Source organism: Rhea americana, unplaced genomic scaffold (assembly GCF_003343005.1).
Source record: "Rhea americana isolate MKP2758 unplaced genomic scaffold, rheAme1 scaffold_16, whole genome shotgun sequence".
NCBI classification, from domain to species: domain Eukaryota; kingdom Metazoa; phylum Chordata; class Aves; order Rheiformes; family Rheidae; genus Rhea; species Rhea americana.
In genome coordinates this window covers 7,997,802-8,018,935 of record NW_028185705.1, presented here as the reverse complement: position 1 = coordinate 8,018,935, position 21,134 = coordinate 7,997,802, and the positions used below count along the sequence as shown (strand labels likewise).

The window sequence follows — 21,134 nt, the reverse complement described above, 5'->3', positions numbered from 1 at the left end:
CTGAAGTTGAAATGGGCTTTTATTGGTTTATGTTGATTTTAAGAAAGATGGAAGGAGTTAAGATACACTGGCAAGGCAGAGAGCTTTCCTTGAACAGTCTTATTTTGCTGTGCTTGTGCAGTGTGCAGGTATAGACTCCCCCATTTTAGCAGTTTTTAAGGGTATTAAAATTCATTTATAAAGTTAAGCTTTTAATATAAGCCATTTTCAGGTGATCACCTCTCACAGCATAAGACCTTCTTTCCCATTGCGATGTTTTTCACCACCTTAGCTTAATCTTCCTCTTCCATTAACTTTATATTGGCCAACTAGGAACGCTGTACAGTCAAAAAAGCAGTCAGCATCAACATAAAAAGGTTAATTAAAATGATTAACCCCTCTAACAATTCCCTTATGGAAAAATCCTATAGAATTTTATAGGAAGTGATACATTTACTACGTAGTATTTAAACTGTCAGAGAGAATTCCTTAGCAGGGATGTAATTCCCAATTAGATTGTCTAACTTTTGAGAGTATTCTCCACAGAATCTTACTGGACTCATCCATATTAAATTCTACAGGATTTGGCATAAATGTTTCAGTGCTAATAACTGTTCCAGAAATAATTTTGTGGTGCTGCAGGGATTCAGTGTTTGATACAGGGCTCTTCGGAAAGAGGGGGTATTTTTTAGAAGTGACCTGCAACAGTACAGGAATAATGTTGCATGATTTTTAAATGCAAAAAAAGCAAAACCGAGTTGCATTAAATCATACAAAAATACAACTCATGCTGCTTTGGCGTTCGCAGTTTAAGCTGAACTGAACCAATGTATAATCAAAAGACCCTTGTTTATTGGAGCTGACAGGCAGAATTTGGGGAAGCGCACACTTCAATGTGGTTTTTTTTCCCCCCTGTGATAGAAATGGAACTGTGAAAAATTCTATTAGGGCCAGCCGAGAGCTGTGCCCGATTCCTCTTTGTCTTTGCTCAGCTCATCCCCTTGACTGTAGTATGCTTCTCCCAATGGAGAGGAGAGCGAGAGAAGCAATTGTTCATTTGGGAGTGCCGCGTGGATATGAAAGCTATAAAATGTTCCAGGTTTTAGTATACTTTGCACTTTCAAAATGTAAATGCTGGGGAAGATATCAAAATTGCTTTGCAGCTCCTTTGTGAAATGTCTGCATAATGCTGAACTCTGTTACATCTGCTGTTTGTATAGCATTTCTCCTGATAATTTTTCTCTGTCACTTAGCTCGTGATCTTTGTAGCAGCTGTGAGCGTCTAATGACTTTCCTCTCTTAGGCAGGTTCTATACTGTTATTTTTAAAGCTTGAAGTACAAAGTAATTTGGCACCTCCCCATATAACCTTGGGGGAAATTAGTTCTATTTGGTGTGATTTCTGGGCCCCACAAAAGGTTTGAATAAATGTAGCTTCTYCCACAACTTTGTGAACTGCAAACATCAATATGTTTTTCAAAACATTTGTTCTAAAACTAAGAATATTTATGCAAATGCTGATGAGAAAAAGCTTTTTGCTTTTTCAGAAAGATTGTATTTAAGTAGATACAAGAAAACATTCCTTGGAAGTGGTATAGTATATGAGATTTAGTGATTTACTTGCAAGACAGTCTYCAAAGTATGAACACTCCTAGAGAACTTGGCCAAGGAGAATAGCTACTACTCTCAGGGGCAAAAAAGACACACTGTGTTGCTGCATATAGCCCTGTATTCATTTGTTTGATGATGCAAGTAGGTTAAGAATTAAAAAATTAGAGGAAGTTAGGTATCTCACCTACTTTCTCAACTAGACATATACCTGCATCTYTAGCTTCTTGAACTTCTGGCCTCATTGAGCTAGGTAAATGTCTAAATATATACATCTCCAATATATATCCTAGACACAGCCTTTTACCTTTTTCACTAAATCGTACACTGTTAATAGGTGTACCAGCAGTGGTATTTAAAGCAACTGTTAATAGGTGTACCAGCAGTGGTATTTAAAGCACTATCCGTTATCTTCACAGATCTCTTTTATTTATATTTTATAAAAGTCATCTCTCTGCAGAGAACTAACAAAAGGTCAATGCAAAACTCAAATGTCAGAAACCCTGTTTTGAGGGATTACAAGCAAGTAAGTTGTCCAGTGCTTGAAATTCTTCCGTAGAAGTGTTTTTTGTGCTGAATCTCTTATGCCACACTGTGGTCACTCTTGCCTTTGATGGACCTTCTCCTCCCTTCCCAAGGGGGTAGAAAGTGGTGTATGGCACGGGATGGAGCCCAGGAGACTGGGCAGAGGGGTCAGTAGGCCCTCAGGTGCCCAAAATGCATCTGTCACCAAGGACATGTAGAAGAGCATAACTGGACACCAGAGAACAGCTAATACGCCCTTGGTTTAAGCAGAATACCTCTTAAAAGGCAATACAGAAAGACTGTTTATTTAATCCAACCATAAGATAYTGGTATTTTAAACCTGTTTCCCATGAGCTATTGCAAAAGGAGATAAAGCTTCATTTCTGGACTGACAGATTTTCCCTTTGCATAATTTTGGTGCCTAGGAAGTGCAGCGCTGTACAGCCGACATGAACATCACTGCGGAGCACTCCAACCACCCCGACAACAAGCACAAGAACAGATATATCAACATCCTCGCGTGTAAGTAAGCCTGGGCAATAAGTGCAGGGAATCGACAGGGAAAGCCACTCTCCTCTCCCAGTGCGTGTGTGTGTGACGGGTGACTCAAAGATACGTTACTGCACARTAATTAATGTGAAAGTGTGGCTGAGAGCTCCTTTTCCTGCTAAAAGCAGTGGAAGTTTTGACTTCTGTGGACCGGAATTTCACTCCAGCTTTTTCCTTAAGARGTTTTACAGTTTGATAGTGTAAGTGTTGTTTTTAAAAATACCAGTTCAGTGTGAAACTTTGTGGTGGAACAACTGGGATCAATTGATAATAAGATCTGTCTGCCTGCTAATCTCTGAAAAGTGGCCTAAGGGAAGTGCATAGTGGAGAAAAGAGTTTTATTTATGATCCTTGGGATTCCCTTGTAATCCCAAAGGTGCTAAATCTTCCAGCAGTATATCTGCTGTATTTCAAACTGCTTCAGCTATGTGTATGACTTGGGCAAACAATGATCTTTGTAGCATAGTGCAGGCTTTGCCCGTATCCCTCTGAGTACAGCAAATCCGGACTCTGCTCTAGAATGCAAATTATTGCAGGTCTGAAATTGAAATGCGGTAACTTTTTCCATATTGTTCTCTGATGTGGAATGAATGGCAGGTGCAGCAGTCACTGTGGTTTAGCAACGAAGGCGGAGAGCCACTGATACAAAGCTCACAAGGTTGATCTGCATTCACTGATACCACTGCAATAAATCTTGAGTGCTTTGGATGGCATAGGAAGGAAATGCGTATCTCTGATGGATTCTCCRAAGTGAGCAAGGTTCAGGCTGAGGACCAGTTCCCAGATCTATAGTAGACTTGTTGTGTGGGTTTGAGCAAGGGGACTCATTGTGGTTGTCTCAATTCAGATTTTAGGCAAAGATGTCTGGTCCCTCTAGGCTCCTTCTGTGGTGCAGAGTGAGAAATACCATTACAGGGAAATTGARGCACGAACTTAAGTGCTGCAGATTGCCCCTGGAGGAACCTCTCTCTCCATTGGTGGTTGAGGAAGGCAAATGATACCAGCTTCTTGTGCTTGAAGTTAGTTAGTTGTTGTGTTTTGTATCTGCTTGTGTTGAAAGCACTTAACAGCCCAATACGTCTGCCCTGGAGCAGGGGAAGACCTGCATCTTTTCTATTCGAGCAGGAAGTCAGGCTTTTGCATGCAAGGAAAACAGGAGCTAAAGACCTAGAATCTGTCCTCTTGGGGCAATAAGGGTGGTGAAGGAGTGAGGGCACTCACTGTGCTGCCAAGGCCAGTAGACCTGCCTCGACACAGCACCAAGGGGAGGATAATGAACTCACACAWAGAGCCAAGCCAAGGCAGTTTTACTGTAGACAGGAGCGGAGCTGGTATCTCTGCACAGTGTTACGTATTGCACCCTCTGTGGTGGCATGGCTCTTTGAACCACCCTACACTGCATGGTGTAGATGATCCTAGATCTCCTTAAGCTCCAATGATCTCTGTAAAGAGAAGCTGCCCCAACATGAACCAGGTACTTAAAAGGATGTGAAGCCTGAGGCCTGCTACCATGATCAGATGATCAAGGGCAGACACTTCCATCTTCCCCTTGACTCCAATCCAAAGTCAACTTCTACAGGTTATTAATAAGGGATACTCCAACACATAGGAAATAAGATGTTTACCTACATTTCTGCAAAATGTTTCCTTAACACTTCTCTGCTCTGTTTCTTATCTTGCAGATGATCACAGTAGGGTGAAGCTAAGGCCTTTACCAGGAAAAGATTCGAAGCACAGTGACTACATTAATGCCAATTATGTTGATGTACGTTGAGTTGTTTTTCATTCTCTAACTCTGAATCCTTCCACAAAGTATTGCTACTTGTAAAGTGCTTGTATTTTCCAGCTTCCTCTGATAGTTTTGCTACAAGATCCTCAGTATCCTGAGTGAGAAAGGCACCTTTTTTTGGTACCTTTAAATTATTAATATGTCTGCTATGATACTGCTTTCATCTTACTTGGCATTGTGGTTTTCTTTGAAGGGTTACAACAAAGCAAAAGCCTACATTGCTACCCAGGGACCTTTAAAATCTACATTTGAAGATTTTTGGAGGATGATTTGGGAACAAAACACTGGAATCATTGTCATGATCACAAACCTTGTTGAAAAAGGAAGAGTAAGAGAATTTATAATTTGTTAGCAGCTGTTCCTTACCACCTCCCTGAATCACGTGGGCAGAATTTGTTTAAAATGCTTGGGGATTATATATATATATATATATATATATCATATATATATCAATGTATAATATATAAATAACAGAGGGATACATAGCTAGCCATGATTTTACTCTTCTAAAAAACTCTAAATGTGTATGTAAAGAACCAGCTCAAACCTTCAGCCAACCCACCAATCTATCTCTTTGTTCAGAGGAAATGCGATCAGTACTGGCCATCAGAAAACAGCGAGGAGTATGGCAACATTATAGTCACGCTGAAGAGCACAAACATTCACGCCTGCTACACTGTGCGCCGCTTCACCATCAGGAACACAAAGATGAAAAAGGTGGGTGAAGTCTGCTGTTTTCATCCAGATGTCTTCTGGCTTGTGCAGGATACAAGCTGCACAGGAGCAAAACCTCAGCTATTGCACAGACAGCTTGAAGTAGCAGGTGGATGGGAAATAAGTAAGCAAAGCCAGGATTACAAGGAACCTGGTGAAAGGTTTAGCCTGTATTTCTTTCTTTCAAGTTCACTGCTGATTTAGTCTCACAGTTACTGCTGTTTTCTGTTCCCATGTGTATTTTTCCCTGAACTCTGTCTCCACCTAGCAGGAGGCAGAGCTGCAGAAAAAGATTTCTTCTATCAGAGTTGGGCACTTTTTCAGCTGAGCAAGCTTGCAAGATTGAATGTTTTTCCACGCTTCCCTTTCCTAATCTTTCTCTTCTCGCTGTGCACACTTTGCATGCAGGGTCAGAAGGGAAATCCCAAAGGGCGGCAGAATGAGAGAATGGTTATTCAGTATCACTACACTCAGTGGCCTGACATGGGTGTGCCGGAGTATGCCCTGCCTGTGCTAACCTTCGTTCGGAGATCCTCGGCAGCCAGAACTACGGACATGGGACCAGTGGTTGTGCACTGCAGGTATGATGAGTGTGATTAGCTACTTCACAGCAAGCATCTCTAGTGTGCAGCGTACATCCTAAATGCTAGTTAAGACAAACATATGTGTTATTAATGCAGGAAGAATATGCCTGCCCCATAGAGTGAAGGTAGACGGGAGTGTGTTTTGCCTACATTTCAAGCCAGATCCAATGCAGAAGCTTCCCAGTTGCATTAGCAAAGCCCTGCTTCATGCTGATGAGCTGTTCAGCATTGCAGTGATGTAGCTGTGCAGTTTCTGGCTTGAAGCTTGTTTGCAGCCTACCCATTCAGTGCATGGGCAGGGCAGGATCACATCTGCTGACAATCGACCACGTGAATACATGGAGTCCTGGAGCTCTCCTTGTGTGCAGCATGCAGCTCTACCACCAAACTGCACTCATATTCACCAGCACTTGCAGTCAACAGAGGACTTCCTTTAAATGCGTTAAGGGAAGTGATCTCCATCACAAAAGACTCTGTGTGAGGGGGGCTGTACAGCACCATAGCAAAGAGGAAGGGGGTGCTGGAGATGAGCGCTCTAGAGCAAAAATTGGAAAGCTCTGAACAGTTCCCCCTCTCCCTGCTACACTGAGCCCAGGAGCACTCTCTTCCCCTTCAAGAAATGCTGTCTTCACAAGGTTAACACCCTCCGGAAGCCCAGGCCTTCCCTCAGGGCTGAAGCCAACCAGGGCAGCCTCACAGTCTGGAGCAACCTTGGTGGGTCTGGAGTGGAAGCAGTTTGGCTCCACATGGCTTCTTCTAGCCAGCACCAGTAACAACAGCATTGGAGACAAGACAACACACACACACAACCAGTGTGTGAAATAGAGGCTCCACAGCAGCTCCATCCGCACTGCTCTAGCCAGTGGCACCAGCCAGCTTCAGTGGTGCAAGCATAATGGCTTGTGCTACACTCACATCCACATCTTGTAGCGCAGAGATACCCACAGAGGGAGGAAGTAAAGTATTTGAGAGAACACTGATTTCACAGGGTAGCTAAGGACTTAAACCGCCAGAAAAAATTCCCTGAAAACCAAAATATTTTGTTTAAGGACTTGTGCTAGCAGGGGAAGTAARATCTGTGGACAAGAATATTTGATCTTCTTTTTTGCTATTATAAACATTAACTTTGGTCCAGCTCTGTTACATGAGTTTCTTTTATGTCTTTTGTAGTGCTGGTGTTGGCAGAACTGGTACCTACATTGTGATAGACAGTATGCTGCAACAGATAAAAGACAAAAGCACAGTTAATGTCCTGGGTTTCCTGAAACACATCAGGACACAGCGCAACTACCTCGTCCAGACAGAGGTAAAGAATGCAGTGGGGCTGAATTTAAAGCTATGTTCATTTTTATGTTGTAATCAAAGAGAAAATAGATTTTTCAGTTACATTCCCATAAATACAAAATATATCACCAGGCATTTGTTGTACTGGAATGTCTCTCTTCTCCTAGACCAGAAGCTTTAGATTCTACTTTTGACTTCTTCAGAGTTTGTGTGCTACACTTCTAAATGTTGCAATGGCAGTATTTGCATGGGTGGCTCGTTTTTCAGAGAAGGTGTTACCCTTTCCTCTAGGGTGCTCTACCCCTGGGTTAAAGCCAGCTATTTAGTTTATTCCGAGTGCCTATGTGACATGCAGTTGTTTTTCTAGGAGCAGTACATTTTTATTCATGATGCCTTGTTGGAAGCCATCCTTGGGAAGGAGACTGAAGTATCTGCAAACCAGCTGCATAGTTATGTTAACAGCATCCTCATTCCTGGCATAGGAGGGAAGACACGACTAGAAAAACAGTTCAAGGTAAAGCTTATCACAGCCATCCAGGGGCACTGAGTTCGCCCACTCTCTGCTGCATGGCATGCCTTCACTGTCTATTGCCATGGATAGGAAGCCAAACCAGAACGCTTGAATAGCAATCTTAATTATGCTACTCGAAATCAGCACTAATACTCTTGAAGATGGAAACGGACACTGGTCCGAGTGTGCTATTGCTTTCCCTGTTCTAAAGGTCCTTGGACGTTTCTGTGTGTGGTTTGCTTGGCTGGAGGTCATCCTCCAGGCTGCCTCTCTCACACCCATCTGCGCAGAAACAAATGATGTAAGATTCTTAGCACCACTTACTGTTTCAGCGCTGTAGGTACACATTTAAAAATGTTCAAAGACCAGGGAAACACAGTATGTCTTTCATTACTAATAGCTATACTTGCTACTTTTCCCTGCTATGTTATAGCTGACTTTCATCCTGCCCAAAGTAAAACTTTTTGCCCATTTTCTCCTATTTAAAACCTAAGATTTTCTGATTGTGTTTTATTTAAATGCATTCAAAACTATTTTGTGCTACTGTGTATCATAAGAAGATTATACACGAAGTCTATTTTAACAGTTAAATTCAGTCAATAACTGACCGAGGAACTGAAACTGCTAAATTATGCCAGATGCCAAACTATGAGTAGGCTATTTTCTCAATTCACTTCTAAAAATCTCRGTAATTCTACATCAGCTACGCATTCCAGATGCTTAATTACTAAAGTAAAGAAAGAAACATATACAAAATGCAGCAGGAGAAAAAAATTGCAAAAACTATTGCATTTCTTTTAAGAAAAATACAAAGTTTTAAGTTTAAAGATGTTTTCTGATCACTTGGGGCAAAATTTCAAAAACCTAAGTGCCATTTTCTGAAATTACTTTGCCAGAGTTGCACAGGTATTTAGAAACCTCACAACTTCTAATGGGGCTTCCACCAGTACTTAGATGAATGCTTTCTTGTTTAGAGTGCATTTGAAACTGGGACTAAGTAAGGATGTGGCCAGCAGCAATTATTAGATTGTTCCCTAGTTTGTGCTGCTACCACAAAGTTGGCAGAAAATTAACTTGTGCTCTTGCCCCCTTGTGCAGCAGTTTACATTTAACTGTCTTACTGCAAAATTATGCTGAATGTGAGTTTCTGGTGCAGGAAGCCCCCTTCACCCTCTTCGCTGCAGTAGAGTTTCCCCATGCATGAGGGGAGGAATATTCCAATACAAATCTGCCTCCCTGACTTTTCTCTGTGCCTCATAAGCAGCCTGGGATGAGCTTGGTGGACCAGAGAATGTAACCCACCAGCTCTGATGCTCATGGACCAAGTCCCCACAAGCCCTGGCAGGAAAAGACATTCTGCAGGAATCATCTTGCTATTATTTTAAAAGAAGACAGAGAAGAGGTTTTGTTGTTGTTTTTGCTGACTTTTCCTCCTTGAGACCTGCTTTTGACTGACCATATATCTGCAAATATATTCTGAAAGTTAACTAAAYGTAGTGTTCTGTGAAAGTACATTTTGATGGAAGTTCATTCTCAGGTTGTTTCAAAGCTGAGAGCTGCAGAGATCTTTTTATCCATTAAACAGATGGAATGAAAAGGGTGATTTCCATTGGTGTCTTGAGTACTTTAAACAAATTTAACAATGCAGTTTATTCTTCTACTGATGCATCTTCCCAGGAGCTGGCAAAGAAACCTCCTCTCTCCATTGAGAGCACCATGCGGACTGACTTACTACTTTATTCTCTTTCAGCTGGTTACACAGTGTAATGCAAAGTACATAGAATGCTTCAGTGCTCAGAAAGACTGCAACAAAGAGAAGAACAGGAACTCATCAGTCGTGCCGTGTAAGATCACATCTTCGGTTTGATTACTGCCTAGCATAACTTTTTGTACTGAATTCTCCTTGCGTTATGCATGAAAAGGCATAGCCACTAGGAAGGAGAAATGTGATCTTTTGTTCCGACCAAGCTGTCTTGTCTTTCAGAATTACTCTGATGAAACTGAACAAAAGAAAATAGTTAAGGTGTCAGCCATATACACTGTCCAAGTGAAATGTTAATTTGAAGTGCTTAAGAATTTGAATAATGATGTAGGGGATAAATCTGAGAATTACTTTGATACAGCTCCCTGCCCGGGTCAGATCTCCCAGGGTGACTGACAGAAGTTGTTTGCAATTCAGCTACTACTATCAATTTCTGTGCGAGTTCGTGGTTGCCTGTGTGTGTGTTTGTGTGTGTGTGTGTGTGTGTATGTATGTATGTGTGTGTATCTTGGTGGAGCATGCTAGACCACCATATCTCAGCCTTCCCCAGATGAGGGTATTTAGTGCCCAAGGCCATAGTTTCACAATCATTAGTCCCAAATCTGTGCATGCCCTGGTTAGCCACCAGTATGAGTTTGCTCCAGACCAAGCATGGRAATGGTGTCATTTCCATCAGATTACCCAGAGCACCCAACAGAAGACAGCCAAACTGGCACACAGTTATAACRGCACAGATCTGGCCCGTCATAAAGTTTGCTAAGAAGAAGGGAACCCATCACAGTATAGCTTATAAACAAATGTGAACGGGCAGAACGAGTCTGTACAACTCTGCCCTTTGTGTCCAGTAGCTGCAGTGGTTTTGGTTTCGCGCTAGGAGCCTGTCAGTTGGTTCCAGGATATATTGTTGAACGCAGTCCTCAACTAAGGAGTAGTGCAGACCTGCTGGAGAGCAAGCACACACTTCTGGGTGGTTACCCGTTTGGGAGGTGTTTTCTCTGTAGAGGTTATCTCACCCTCCAGCTAGAARAAGAGAGTGATGGTAGTGCTGCCGAATGGTGGGGAAAACAAAATAAATCAGCTGGGTTTGTGTGCTGCTGGAGACAATTTGAGACACTGCAGTCAAGTATTACCTGAAATCCCCTGTTGTCACTGCATATACAGTCATTTGGTAATTCAGCCTGCTGTGAAAATCTTTGCTATAGTAAAATTTGATTCCTGAAATTACTTTGTCCTTGTGGGAATATTGCGCAACATTCTCTTTTTATATCTTGTGTTAGTAGGCAATGCTTTAACACAGTTAAAGTGCTGGCCTGCTCCTGGGGGAGATGGGAGGTGCTCAGTGTTTGGTTTGTTAACATCTAAAAAATTCTTGCTTTCTGCATTGTGCCATGATCAGACTTTGATTTTTTTTATTATTTTTTTTTTAATCTTATAGCTGAGCGTGCTAGAGTGGGCTTGGCACCACTGCCTGGAATGAAGGGAACTGATTACATTAATGCCTCTTATATCATGGTGAGGAAGCCAACACCTAATTACAAAGTAAAATCAATTCTAAGGTGCTAAATAGCAGATGCCTATAATTGTCTTAATTCAGTATGTAATGGCTGTGTATTAACAGATGAGATTTTAACACCTTCCCCATAATGTAAAACTATTAACAGTGTTTTATTAAAGATTGTTGCCTAAAAAAATTAAATACAAGATACATTTATGTGGAGTTCATATTTCCATGAGATACAGTCAAATAAATACTGAGATGTAGAGTAAATGAAAACCATAGGGACTCCACAGAATGGAAATAGAGTTAAAAATTATAGTCTGTGTGAAAATATTGTAGAATAAAATGAAATAGGGTCATTATCTGTCCCTAAAGATGAAATCAATGCTTTAAGAGTACTTAAGGCAGTAAGTACTCTCTTGTTTTGCTGCAAAAGGGCTACTACAGGAGTAACGAGTTCATCATAACCCAACATCCGCTGCCACATACAACTAAAGATTTCTGGCGAATGATCTGGGATCACAATGCACAAATCATCGTCATGCTACCGGATAACCAGAGCCTGGTGAGTTAAACGCTTCCCTCCCCCTGCCATAGGGTTATTACTTAGCCCAGCAGGGCATCAGCATAGGGTCGCTTAGTTACACCCTGTGGCTGTTTTCTAGTTGAAAACATAACTAATTTCTGAGCCGCTCTCTCAAACTTTGCCATAAGCTTAGTAAGATAAGTTCCTAGGTGCAGGGACTGTTTTCTGCACTCTCCTTCTGTCCTGTTCCTTGGGAAAGACATTCTGAACTGCAGCGAGCAAGAGTGGACCACAGAGCTCTTGGGCCGCAGGCCAGTGAGGACAACCTCTGCAAAGCTGCAGTGGGTTCCCTGGCTGGCAGGATGTAAAGCACTGAAGTTACTGGATGGCCAGGGCCATAGGTAAGGACCTTGAAAGCAACAGAAATGCAATGCAGAGACAAGAAGGTAGTTGTTTGTTTACTTTTGGAGCTTAAGGCTAAGCCCGTAGAGGGCTAAAGCCATGCAAGGTTTCAAGTGTTATTTCTAATGTGAGCAAAAAAGCAAACGTGTACGTCAATCTAAATGGAAATAATGAGATAGAGAAGGTGACACAGGTGAAATGCTAATCACTACTTCCAGATTTACTAGCATGTCTCAAGAGTGTGCATTGAAAAGGATTAGGAAGTAAACAGTTCGTTTTTCTGTGCATGCATCACTGAGGTGAATAGATGATTGCAGCTGAGAGTGGTAGAGAAACTACCTTCATTACAGCAGGAAAATAGCAGTCATGAGGGGCTACTAAGGAGGCAACAGTTGATTTGCATGTGGTAAGGTGAAGGGGACTGCAGGTATTGCAAGGCAAAGAGCTTTCAGAGAAATACAATTGAATCAGAAAGCACCAGTGGAATGGAAGCACACTGGGTAGAAATGAAGAGGCTGATCCTGTCTTTACAAGTGTATAGAATAGCTCTGGAGAACAGTAGAGATTGAAGTGTAATGGAGGAGTGCTGGACTAGGCAACATCCTTTGCAAGATGCCTTGCACCTGGTTTGGCCTTCGCTGTGCTCGGGGCAGAGGTTGACTAGCCAGGCAGTGGCATCCAGCACTGGCTCAGAGTCTGCTGTAGGTTGTGTTGGTTGGCAAGGAGGGGTGGCACAGGACTGAGACCATGAAGGTGCTGAATGTGAGAGGATGAGATGAATATGCCAATTGCCTGCTACGTGAGGATCTCTCGCATTGAGGGAGAGAGCACTTCCACAGTGTGGAGCAATATTACCCTGTTTGATGTCAGCTCTGCAGGCTAAGGGCAGAATTTTCAAAACTCTCAGGGGATTTAGGACCTCAAGTCTTTTTTTCAGAACAAACTTAAATGTTTAAGGTCTGAATCTCAACAGTATCTTGCGCATGTCTACATCGAGTCGCCAGGCCCACAGAGATAAGCCTGTTTGTAGAGGCATGCTCATGGCCACAGAGGGACAAAGCAAGTAGCTCATGTTTTTTCAGCACAGTAAAGCACAGAGTCTTTGGAGACWCAGCCGTGCAGTGCCATGCAGGCTGTCGGGTTAGCATCTGTTCTTATGCTGCATGGACAGGAGACTTCTGAAGCCAGGAGGAGAAACAGGCTTTGCATGTGTGACAGAGCCTAATTTTCTTTCTCTACAGTGAAATCAGAATGCATGGTTGCTTTTTAAAGAATAGTGTTGACAGTATGTTATCAATAACCCATCAGTTAGTAAAGCTCTTCAGCCTTTATTCCCATTCACAGTCTCATTGAGAATTTATAGTGTCATAGTGTTTCCATTAGTGTTTTGTTGGAGATCTTGCATTAAGTTGAGCCACTGCTTTTCTCAAGGTTAAGAATATTTCAGTTCCTTCCTTCCTCCTCACTCCTYTCCTCACTGCTAAAAATTCAACCCCTACACAGAGTATCCATCAGTCTTCTACCTAGGCCTGATCCACAGAGCTTTTACTGGCACCCTAGAGTTTAGGATTAGACCACAATAAATATAAATTAAAAATAAAAAAACCAATTTTTTTAAGTCAGTGCATTTTTTTCTAAATAGATATCGTACTTCCATGCAAAACTGTGTAGGCAGGAGGTAATAAAGCCCGGGATATAATACAAAGGTTAAGTATGAGCAAGCTAAAATAACCTTTTCCCTATGAAACCAATTAAAAAGCAGGCGTTACCTGTTTGGGCACACAAAAGAAGGATCTGGTAGGCTGACTGTTACTGACTATTGTTATAGTAAGTCTGCTTTAGACACAGATGTTTTTCAAAGGTCAGTTTATGATCATCTCAGTTTATCCGATTTTTTGATCCACTGGATTTTTCACTCGCACTTAAGGTATGCGGAAGGCTGCAGGGTGTGTGTTGTTTCTTTYCTCTAGGCAGAAGACGAGTTTGTGTACTGGCCAAGTCGCGAGGAATCCATGAACTGTGAGGCCTTTACTGTGACCCTTATCAGCAAAGACAGACTGTGCCTCTCKAACGAAGAGCAAATTATCATCCATGACTTTATCCTTGAAGCTACCCAGGTAAAATAAACCCCCCTAGATGTGAGCCTTGGCTTTTCTCCAAAATGCTATTGATGTTGTTTAAACATGGGAGAGAGAGAGAATTCAGAAACAGTCTTGAAAAGGATTGACTTGTAAATGCATGTTTGTGCATGTTGCTCACTGAGGGAAGGGTATTCTGACTCCCTCTCCTGTCTTCTGTTGCTGCTGGAGGTAGATTCCTCCCACTAATGAGACTGTTGTATTGAATCCGTTTATCTTATTTGAAAGTTATGACATTTGTTTTTCCTTCAGAAATCCCAGAAGCAGATTGAATTACTCTGCAAAGTACACACCAAGGTTTATTGTCCTATTTCTGCTTACAAAATTCAGCGTCTATAGATTGTTTCACAAAGATTAAGGGGTTTTACTTAGTAAAGCACGTTTCTTTTGAGCTGCGAGTCTGCTTTTAGTTTGATATCAGGACTGCAGCTGGATTTTGCTCCAAAAATAGAAGTTTACAAGYCCTTTTTAATTGAGTTCCTTTTGTTGCTTTTCTCTTGTTTGACCTTTGAGCTGTAGGGCCTCTGAGAAAACGTATGTATATGCAAGTAAGCCCTGAACTCAAATGCAAAATCATTTTTAATTTTTTTCTCATAGCTGTTTATTTTAGGATGTTCACTGTTACAGAGATACTAGAGCTGAGCACCTTTCTTCTTCTTTGTATGCAAACTTYTTTGGAAGAAGAACGTATCTCTTCAATTTGTAGAGAGGCTTTTCCCCATTGTGCTATCTGCCTGGAGTGGATGAATGTGAAACTGTAGTAGCTAATGCCCAGGCTCTTTTTTCATTTCAGGATGACTACGTTCTGGAAGTCCGTCACTTTCAATGTCCTAAATGGCCAAATCCAGATGCTCCTATAAGCAGTACCTTTGAACTCATTAATGTAATCAAGGAAGAGGCCTTAACAAGGGATGGCCCCACCATAGTTCATGATGAGTACGTCATCTCTTTTTTCCCATTTACGTGTAGGCTGTAAAAAGAGTTATTCTGCTGTGGGACAGTGATCAAAATTAATGTTCTTTCTTGCATGGAGTGAATGGGGTTTGGTGGCTTAAACAACAGGATCAGAGTGCTTAAGCTTCCTGAGATGAGAYATCCATTGGCATCTGAGGCCAAATACATTTTGTTTAGTCTAGTTTATGCTGTTGGTTCTAGTCTTTCCAGATGGACTCAGAAAGTCAGGCTGTGTCTGCTTTGTAAGCGTTCTGGGTTCTTCTCTGCCTGGAGGCTTCCCAAACAAATTCTACAACCAACTTAAAAAAACAGCAGAGCCATAATTTGGATAATAAATACTTTGAGCAGCCCAGCATGGTCTTATAGAAACCTGAGCTGCTGTCTAGCTCAGGTATAATATGCCACATAAGATAAGGAACAAGCTCAGCTCAGCGGTGTCTCTGGATGATTAGGAAGTGTGTCTTGTGACAAATAGGCCAGCTTTTCTTAGAGCAAATSTGTTTTTCTTCCTTCTGCTTCTCCCCCCAAACCGCTCCAAGGGGACCATGTGGTGCCAGGCACAAGGGAGGGAGCCCACCAACACAGGGCCAGCGTGCGCCAACACTTGTCTCTTTTGTAGATCTGCGGCGTTCGCTGTCTTGCCAGCTATGCTTGAATGCCCAATTATAAAGAGTGCTAAATATTACATCGCAGACAATATCTTGCCCTGGCAGGCAGGGAGCTCCCTGGAGTTGTTCTGTCATTAAAATCACGAGGAAGCCTGCKTTATGTCACTGGTCAAGTTGCCCTTGGAGTGAACAACCGAGCCTATGTAAACGACTGCTATTTGCTCTAAACCCCCACTCCCAAGTCCATTAGACATTTGCCATTGCTACAAGACAGAGTTAATGGGAAAGTCTTAGAAATCTTCACCTTTTGTGCAAAAAATGTTATCACCGTACTCTGGTATTTCAGTGGTCAGATCAGCCTTGTTGCTGAAAGAGCTTTCACTTCACATCAGCGTATTGCTGCAGCAACAGTTTTTTCCCACCAGACTTGCGCAAGTGGTGCCTCGGGCCACAGCAAGTAGTTTTTCTCCCACTGTTTCCTGCCTTGCTAATGCGCAGTGTAAGCTCTGCTGGCTTTTGCCAGCACTTATTAATTCTAGCCTMGTTTTAATATTCATGCTTTGGGTAGTCTGAAGTGAGATTTTGCTACTCTTGCAGTATTTAAGATTATGTTTTACAAAATTAGAACCATTATTGATTTGGGCATTTCATGCTAGACCAGAAAAAAAAAATCAGAATTGCATTTCTAGCAGTGCTGAGTCATTCTTTCTGTAAATTGCTTTTTTGCTTTATTTGTCATATTCAATGGTTTTTATTTTCATATTATTCATATAATGGGGATTCTGCTTTTCATTGGAGCCTAAGCAAATGTAGTTGAAAATGAAAATTTCCCTTTACTATATGCAATGACTATATCACATAATCCACTAATAATTACAATTGCAGATTAATTCCAAATATATGGATTTGCAAATATTAAATGCATGTGGCAKTTAGCAAGTACATGGTGGAATGACTTGATAGCAAAACATTTCAAAGAAGTACATTCAGAAATTCCAGCTAGAGATAATTGTACTGAATACTACCAACTTAAAGTCAAGTGTTTCAAATATAATTGCCCATATGTAGGCAACTAGACAAAGATTGTTGCATGATTTGCAGAGAGAAAAGCATTCAGATGGTTGGGAGGTGGAGGTAATCAACCTCAGTAAAAAACAGAGCATTAGGCCCCCAGCGGCATTTAGATGTTCCCCATCAGACAGGCGAAGTCCATGTTGTCCATATCAGATGATTAGTCATGGCCATGTGTGTAGCTCTGCAAGAGCCCTGCATCTTCTTGGACTCCCCATCAGGTAGATCAATGATCCATTGCGATCAGATTTCTGTTTCCCATTTCTAGGCAAATCAGGTTTGCAAAACTCATATGAAATCAAGGCAGCATGTCTTGATTTCCACAGAAATCTTGCAAAAATACTAGCAATAACTTTATTATACCAGATGGCATTGCAGTACTTGCGGATCATATACGTTTTCATGCCCAGTTCTCCAGTTTACAGAGCAAGTCAGCACCAAGGCTGACTTGGTCCAGCTGCAGGTCACAGAGCAGAGCCATAGCAAAGCTAGGACAGGAGTTCAGTCTCCTGAGGACCAAGAGAACAGAGTAAAACCTTGCCTCACAGAAGCAGTTATGAGCCCCTGTTGCTTTGGATCTTGTATCGGGTGCCCCACAACTGTGCTTGCGATTCAAGCATACCCACAGAGCTTTGGATTTAGCATCAGTAAGATTTTCGCCTGAGCGCTGTCTCAAGGACACATTGTTAGTCATTCTCCTGACACATAACCATTGCTCAAGTTCTTATTAAATGACAGCATGGCTCAACTTCTCAGAATCTATAATGTCTCTTGGGTGCCCAACTCAGGAATGTTGGATTTTGCCCATGAATCAGACCTAAAGAAGACTTTGAGATGCGTCCCGTTTACTCGTGAGCAGCTCGTGTCTGTGCTTTATATAATTGTCAGACATGGAGGAAGTCTCGTTTCTTTGTAATAGTTTGTGTTTTGCTTGAGCCTCCCACTAATGAATTGTAAAATATGCTCAGCTATAATGCAGATGCCTTCAGTGCATGTGAAACCTGACTCCGTGAGTGTACTCTCCAAGCTGGGTATTTTTGGTTTRCATTATTTGCTGCTCCGGTTCTTTCTGTTGAAATCTGCAGATATCCTGAGGTGACTTGTATGCCACCAAATTTCTTTTTTAAATTAAAATGACTAAAACTTAGCTAGCGTAAAATAGAGCTTTTAATAAATATAAAGATGAGCTGCAGTAATCCAGKAAGAGTATACCGGCACTTTCACGGCTCTGTGCGAGGGTGCCCAGGTTTGTTTGTGAGTACCTTATCGTTGTGGTGTGRTTTTTCAGGTATGGAGCTGTGTCGGCAGGAACGCTGTGTGCCCTTACCACTCTGTCCCAGCAGCTGGAGAATGAAAATGCTGTCGATGTTTTCCAGGTGGCAAAGATGATAAATCTTATGCGGCCTGGAGTATTTACAGACATTGTAAGTCTTTAAATGGAATATAAATTGGTAGTTTACAAGGTTTTTGTCTGAGAGAAAAAGCATGAAGTAAAACAGACATGCAGCTTTGTGTATGTTATCAGGTGTTATTGCTTTTGTTACCAAGCAGAAGCTGCATTTGGGCTTTTTTTGTATTGCTGTCATTTTTATACACCTCAAACCCACGCAGTCCCTGATGTGCAGTTAGGCTTGTTTCTCGTACAGTCAGGCCACTGTATGGACAGCCCTGGCCTTTCGGCTTGTTGCCATCTCCCTGCCTGCCCTGTAAGTTAGGCTCTGCTAGTTAAACCTGGCTCGTTTGGATTTCGAGCAGTGCAGCAGTGCCCAGAGAGCTGAAGAGGGGGAGACAAAGCTTCTGCAGGAGCCTGCGCCCTGTATGCGGAGAGCAGCATCCTTGCCCCCGCGCCAGCACTAGGGGACGAGCCAGGGCTCAGGTACTGTCTTGCACTCGTCCATGTTGTTTAAGCATTAGTCCTGTCTCTAGTAAAGTTTTCGTCCCGCTTACCTTCTCCTAGAAAATGTCCAAGCAGGCTGAGGGCACAGCATGGGCCAGGGCCTGTCCCTAGGGGCAGAAAGAGGACCTGCCCCTTACCCCTTTGCTCTGCACCCAACCTGGGGGTCCTTCGCAGAGATAACCCCAAAGCTGAGCTTGGCCGTAACGCAGCGCTTCGGCCACGTTTGACCTGCCGGCGCTACTTAGAATCGTCTCTAGACGGAGCCTGTAAATAGCTCCTTGCGCTGTCCTCATCCTTCCTCTTAGAATTTAAGCTAACACTTGATTTAGCATATTTATGTATTCAGAACCCATATGTGCAAAAGCGATAAGCTGACTGACTTCATTATATAAAATGATTGTACCTATAGCATACATTACTATTTAAAATCAACCCGATAATGGAATAGAGAGGGAAATAGTGGAACGGGAAGTATGCCATTCTTGCTGGAAAGCCAGTGTAGTGGCTTTTTAGGTTTATTGCAACACACTCTTTGATTTCTTGTGTTGCATACAAGGTGCACGTTTGGCCCTTCTGCAGTATCCTTATAATGTCAGTGGAAAGACTTCTTTTCTCTCCAGTGAGCAGTGGATCAGGAATAAAATAATATACTGAAAACTGGAGGTTTGGGGTGACAATATTAAACTAGATTAACATAAGTAATTACTCTCAAAATATTTTTCCTCACTAAATGTATGCTCGTAGTAATGATGCATTTAATTATCTACAAAATGAAAAAGAACAGTGCTTCATATTCTGTTACATCTTAGTGCCTTCACAGAGGAGCAACTTCTATTTGCTATGCCCTGAGGAAATGGGAAGAATGTAATTTATCTAGAGTCTGTAGTTTACTGACATCAGTGGTGTCCGCATGGAGAAAGCAACAGGAGGAAAGTAAATATTCTGTAAGCAATATGAAGACTTGGCATCTTGACTGTGAAGCATGTGTTTCTGAGTAATCTCCATTACTGTATTTCTGTACCATGTCAGATGGCTGCTTTGGTGCTGTTGATATTTAACAGCCTGGAACATTTTGTATGAAATGTCTTTTTTTTTTTTTTTCTTTCTACCAGTATCCGTGACCTAGCCTGGAATTGCCAAATTTAAGTGCCACTCGCTTCCAATCCTGAAAGGTTTGCAATAATTTGTCCTTTCTTTTCCAGGAACAGTACCAGTTTCTTTACAAGGCAATGCTAAGCTTGGTCAGCACTAAGGAAAATGGAAATGGTCCCATGACACTGGACAAAAACGGTGCTGTGATGGCCAGTGATGAATCAGATCCCGCGGAAAGCATGGAGTCTCTTGTCTAATTGGAAACCTGAAAAGGCACTTAATTTGTAGAACTTCTGAAGACTGAGCGAACTTTTTTGAGGCCTTTTTTGCCAGACTCTAGGTTATACAATAACCCAATTACTTTTTTACACTGATAAAAGTTTTGATATTTATTTTTTGCCATTTTATGTCTTAATGGTATCCTACTGAGCATTTGCACCTCTGTTTATTTCACACAGTGAAACGCAATTTTATCTAGTTTGCACTATATGATCAGTGTTACTGCCTATAATATTCTAATACAAAACAAGCCCTGATGTGACATTCCATGACAACAAACATACRCTTTTTTGTTTTGTTTAAATGAAGTTAAGTGAAGTTTTGCTAACTACAGTGACCCTCAAATCTTACATCTCGAATGCTAGACCAGGTGGATTCTTTCTATGACAGATACTGTACCCCTTCATACCATATTTATTATTTTAATTATCATGTCACAATTTTGGTAACTGTAGTCTGTATTCCAGTGGAATGGATGAGCAAAGTTCATCCTTTCTTGACAAAATGTGGCAGGTGATTTTTAGCTACAATGAAGATGTGACAGCCTTGTGGAGCTGAAACAATTGTTTCTGTATTGTTTCAAATTACTGTTTTGTACACTCACAGGCCTAGGACTTGCTTCACATAGAATATATAAATTACATACAATAGAAATATGAATTAGATGCAATTCATATGCGGGACACATTTACAGGTTTTGAATTTACAGCTCCAAAGTTTCCCTATTTATTCAGGAAAAATGTCAATTTTAGTTTATAAGGAGCCCTGTGGTGAGAAAGTGTTTTGTTTTTATTTTCATCAGAGCCAATACAGTGAGAAATCTACTACAGTCCCAAATCAGACCTGTTTTCAGATATATTGAAGGTAGCAATATTTTACATTACTAAGCTATTCAATATTTTAAACACATTAATTTCCTTACTATTTCTTGAATATGACCTCACACCTAATGGTATGTTACATGATGACAGGCGTTTCTTAATTTCATAACTGTTAGATGCCATTTTTACAGGTGTGTAATTTTCATACTTTAGTGCTAAAACATAAAGTACTGATCCATATTTACTGGTGAAGCAAACTAATAAAAAAAACTACCTATAAAGTTACATTCTCCCTCTTTCTTTTGCCAAACTAGTTGTTTAGCACAGAACTATTTATTCTGTTTTCCCTCCCACACCAATGATATGGTTTTCCCCAGATTATCTCAATAATTCAGTTATTATCTGGAGCATTTAAGTATGCATCCCCATTGGCTCCCTTTTCCTTTGTATTTGGTTGCAATTCAACAAGGTCCAGCCCTATTTAAGAAAAGAAGTAAGCACATACTTAACTCTCCTGAGAGTTAAAGCTAATTGTGTCCTTCAG

At 41.5% G+C, this 21,134-nt stretch overlaps 1 protein-coding gene across 1 annotated transcript in view; it reads left to right on the top strand.

The window, feature by feature from the left end:
• The window catches only part of PTPRG (protein tyrosine phosphatase receptor type G), a 342,342-nt gene extending 321,471 nt beyond the window's left edge, over positions 1–20,871 (top strand). The window contains exons 17-30 of the mRNA XM_085300014.1: positions 2,537–2,633; positions 4,343–4,425; positions 4,643–4,777; positions 5,032–5,166; positions 5,572–5,744; positions 6,918–7,053; positions 7,399–7,545; positions 9,293–9,386; positions 10,740–10,816; positions 11,239–11,367; positions 13,701–13,847; positions 14,662–14,804; positions 17,790–17,925; positions 19,601–20,871. Coding sequence (XP_085156140.1) covers positions 2,537–2,633; positions 4,343–4,425; positions 4,643–4,777; positions 5,032–5,166; positions 5,572–5,744; positions 6,918–7,053; positions 7,399–7,545; positions 9,293–9,386; positions 10,740–10,816; positions 11,239–11,367; positions 13,701–13,847; positions 14,662–14,804; positions 17,790–17,925; positions 19,601–19,747 — 1,779 coding nt within the window. The 3' untranslated portion in view covers positions 19,748–20,871. The remainder of the gene's footprint in view (positions 1–2,536; positions 2,634–4,342; positions 4,426–4,642; positions 4,778–5,031; positions 5,167–5,571; positions 5,745–6,917; positions 7,054–7,398; positions 7,546–9,292; positions 9,387–10,739; positions 10,817–11,238; positions 11,368–13,700; positions 13,848–14,661; positions 14,805–17,789; positions 17,926–19,600) is intronic.
• The last annotated feature ends 263 nt before the right edge of the window (positions 20,872–21,134 follow it).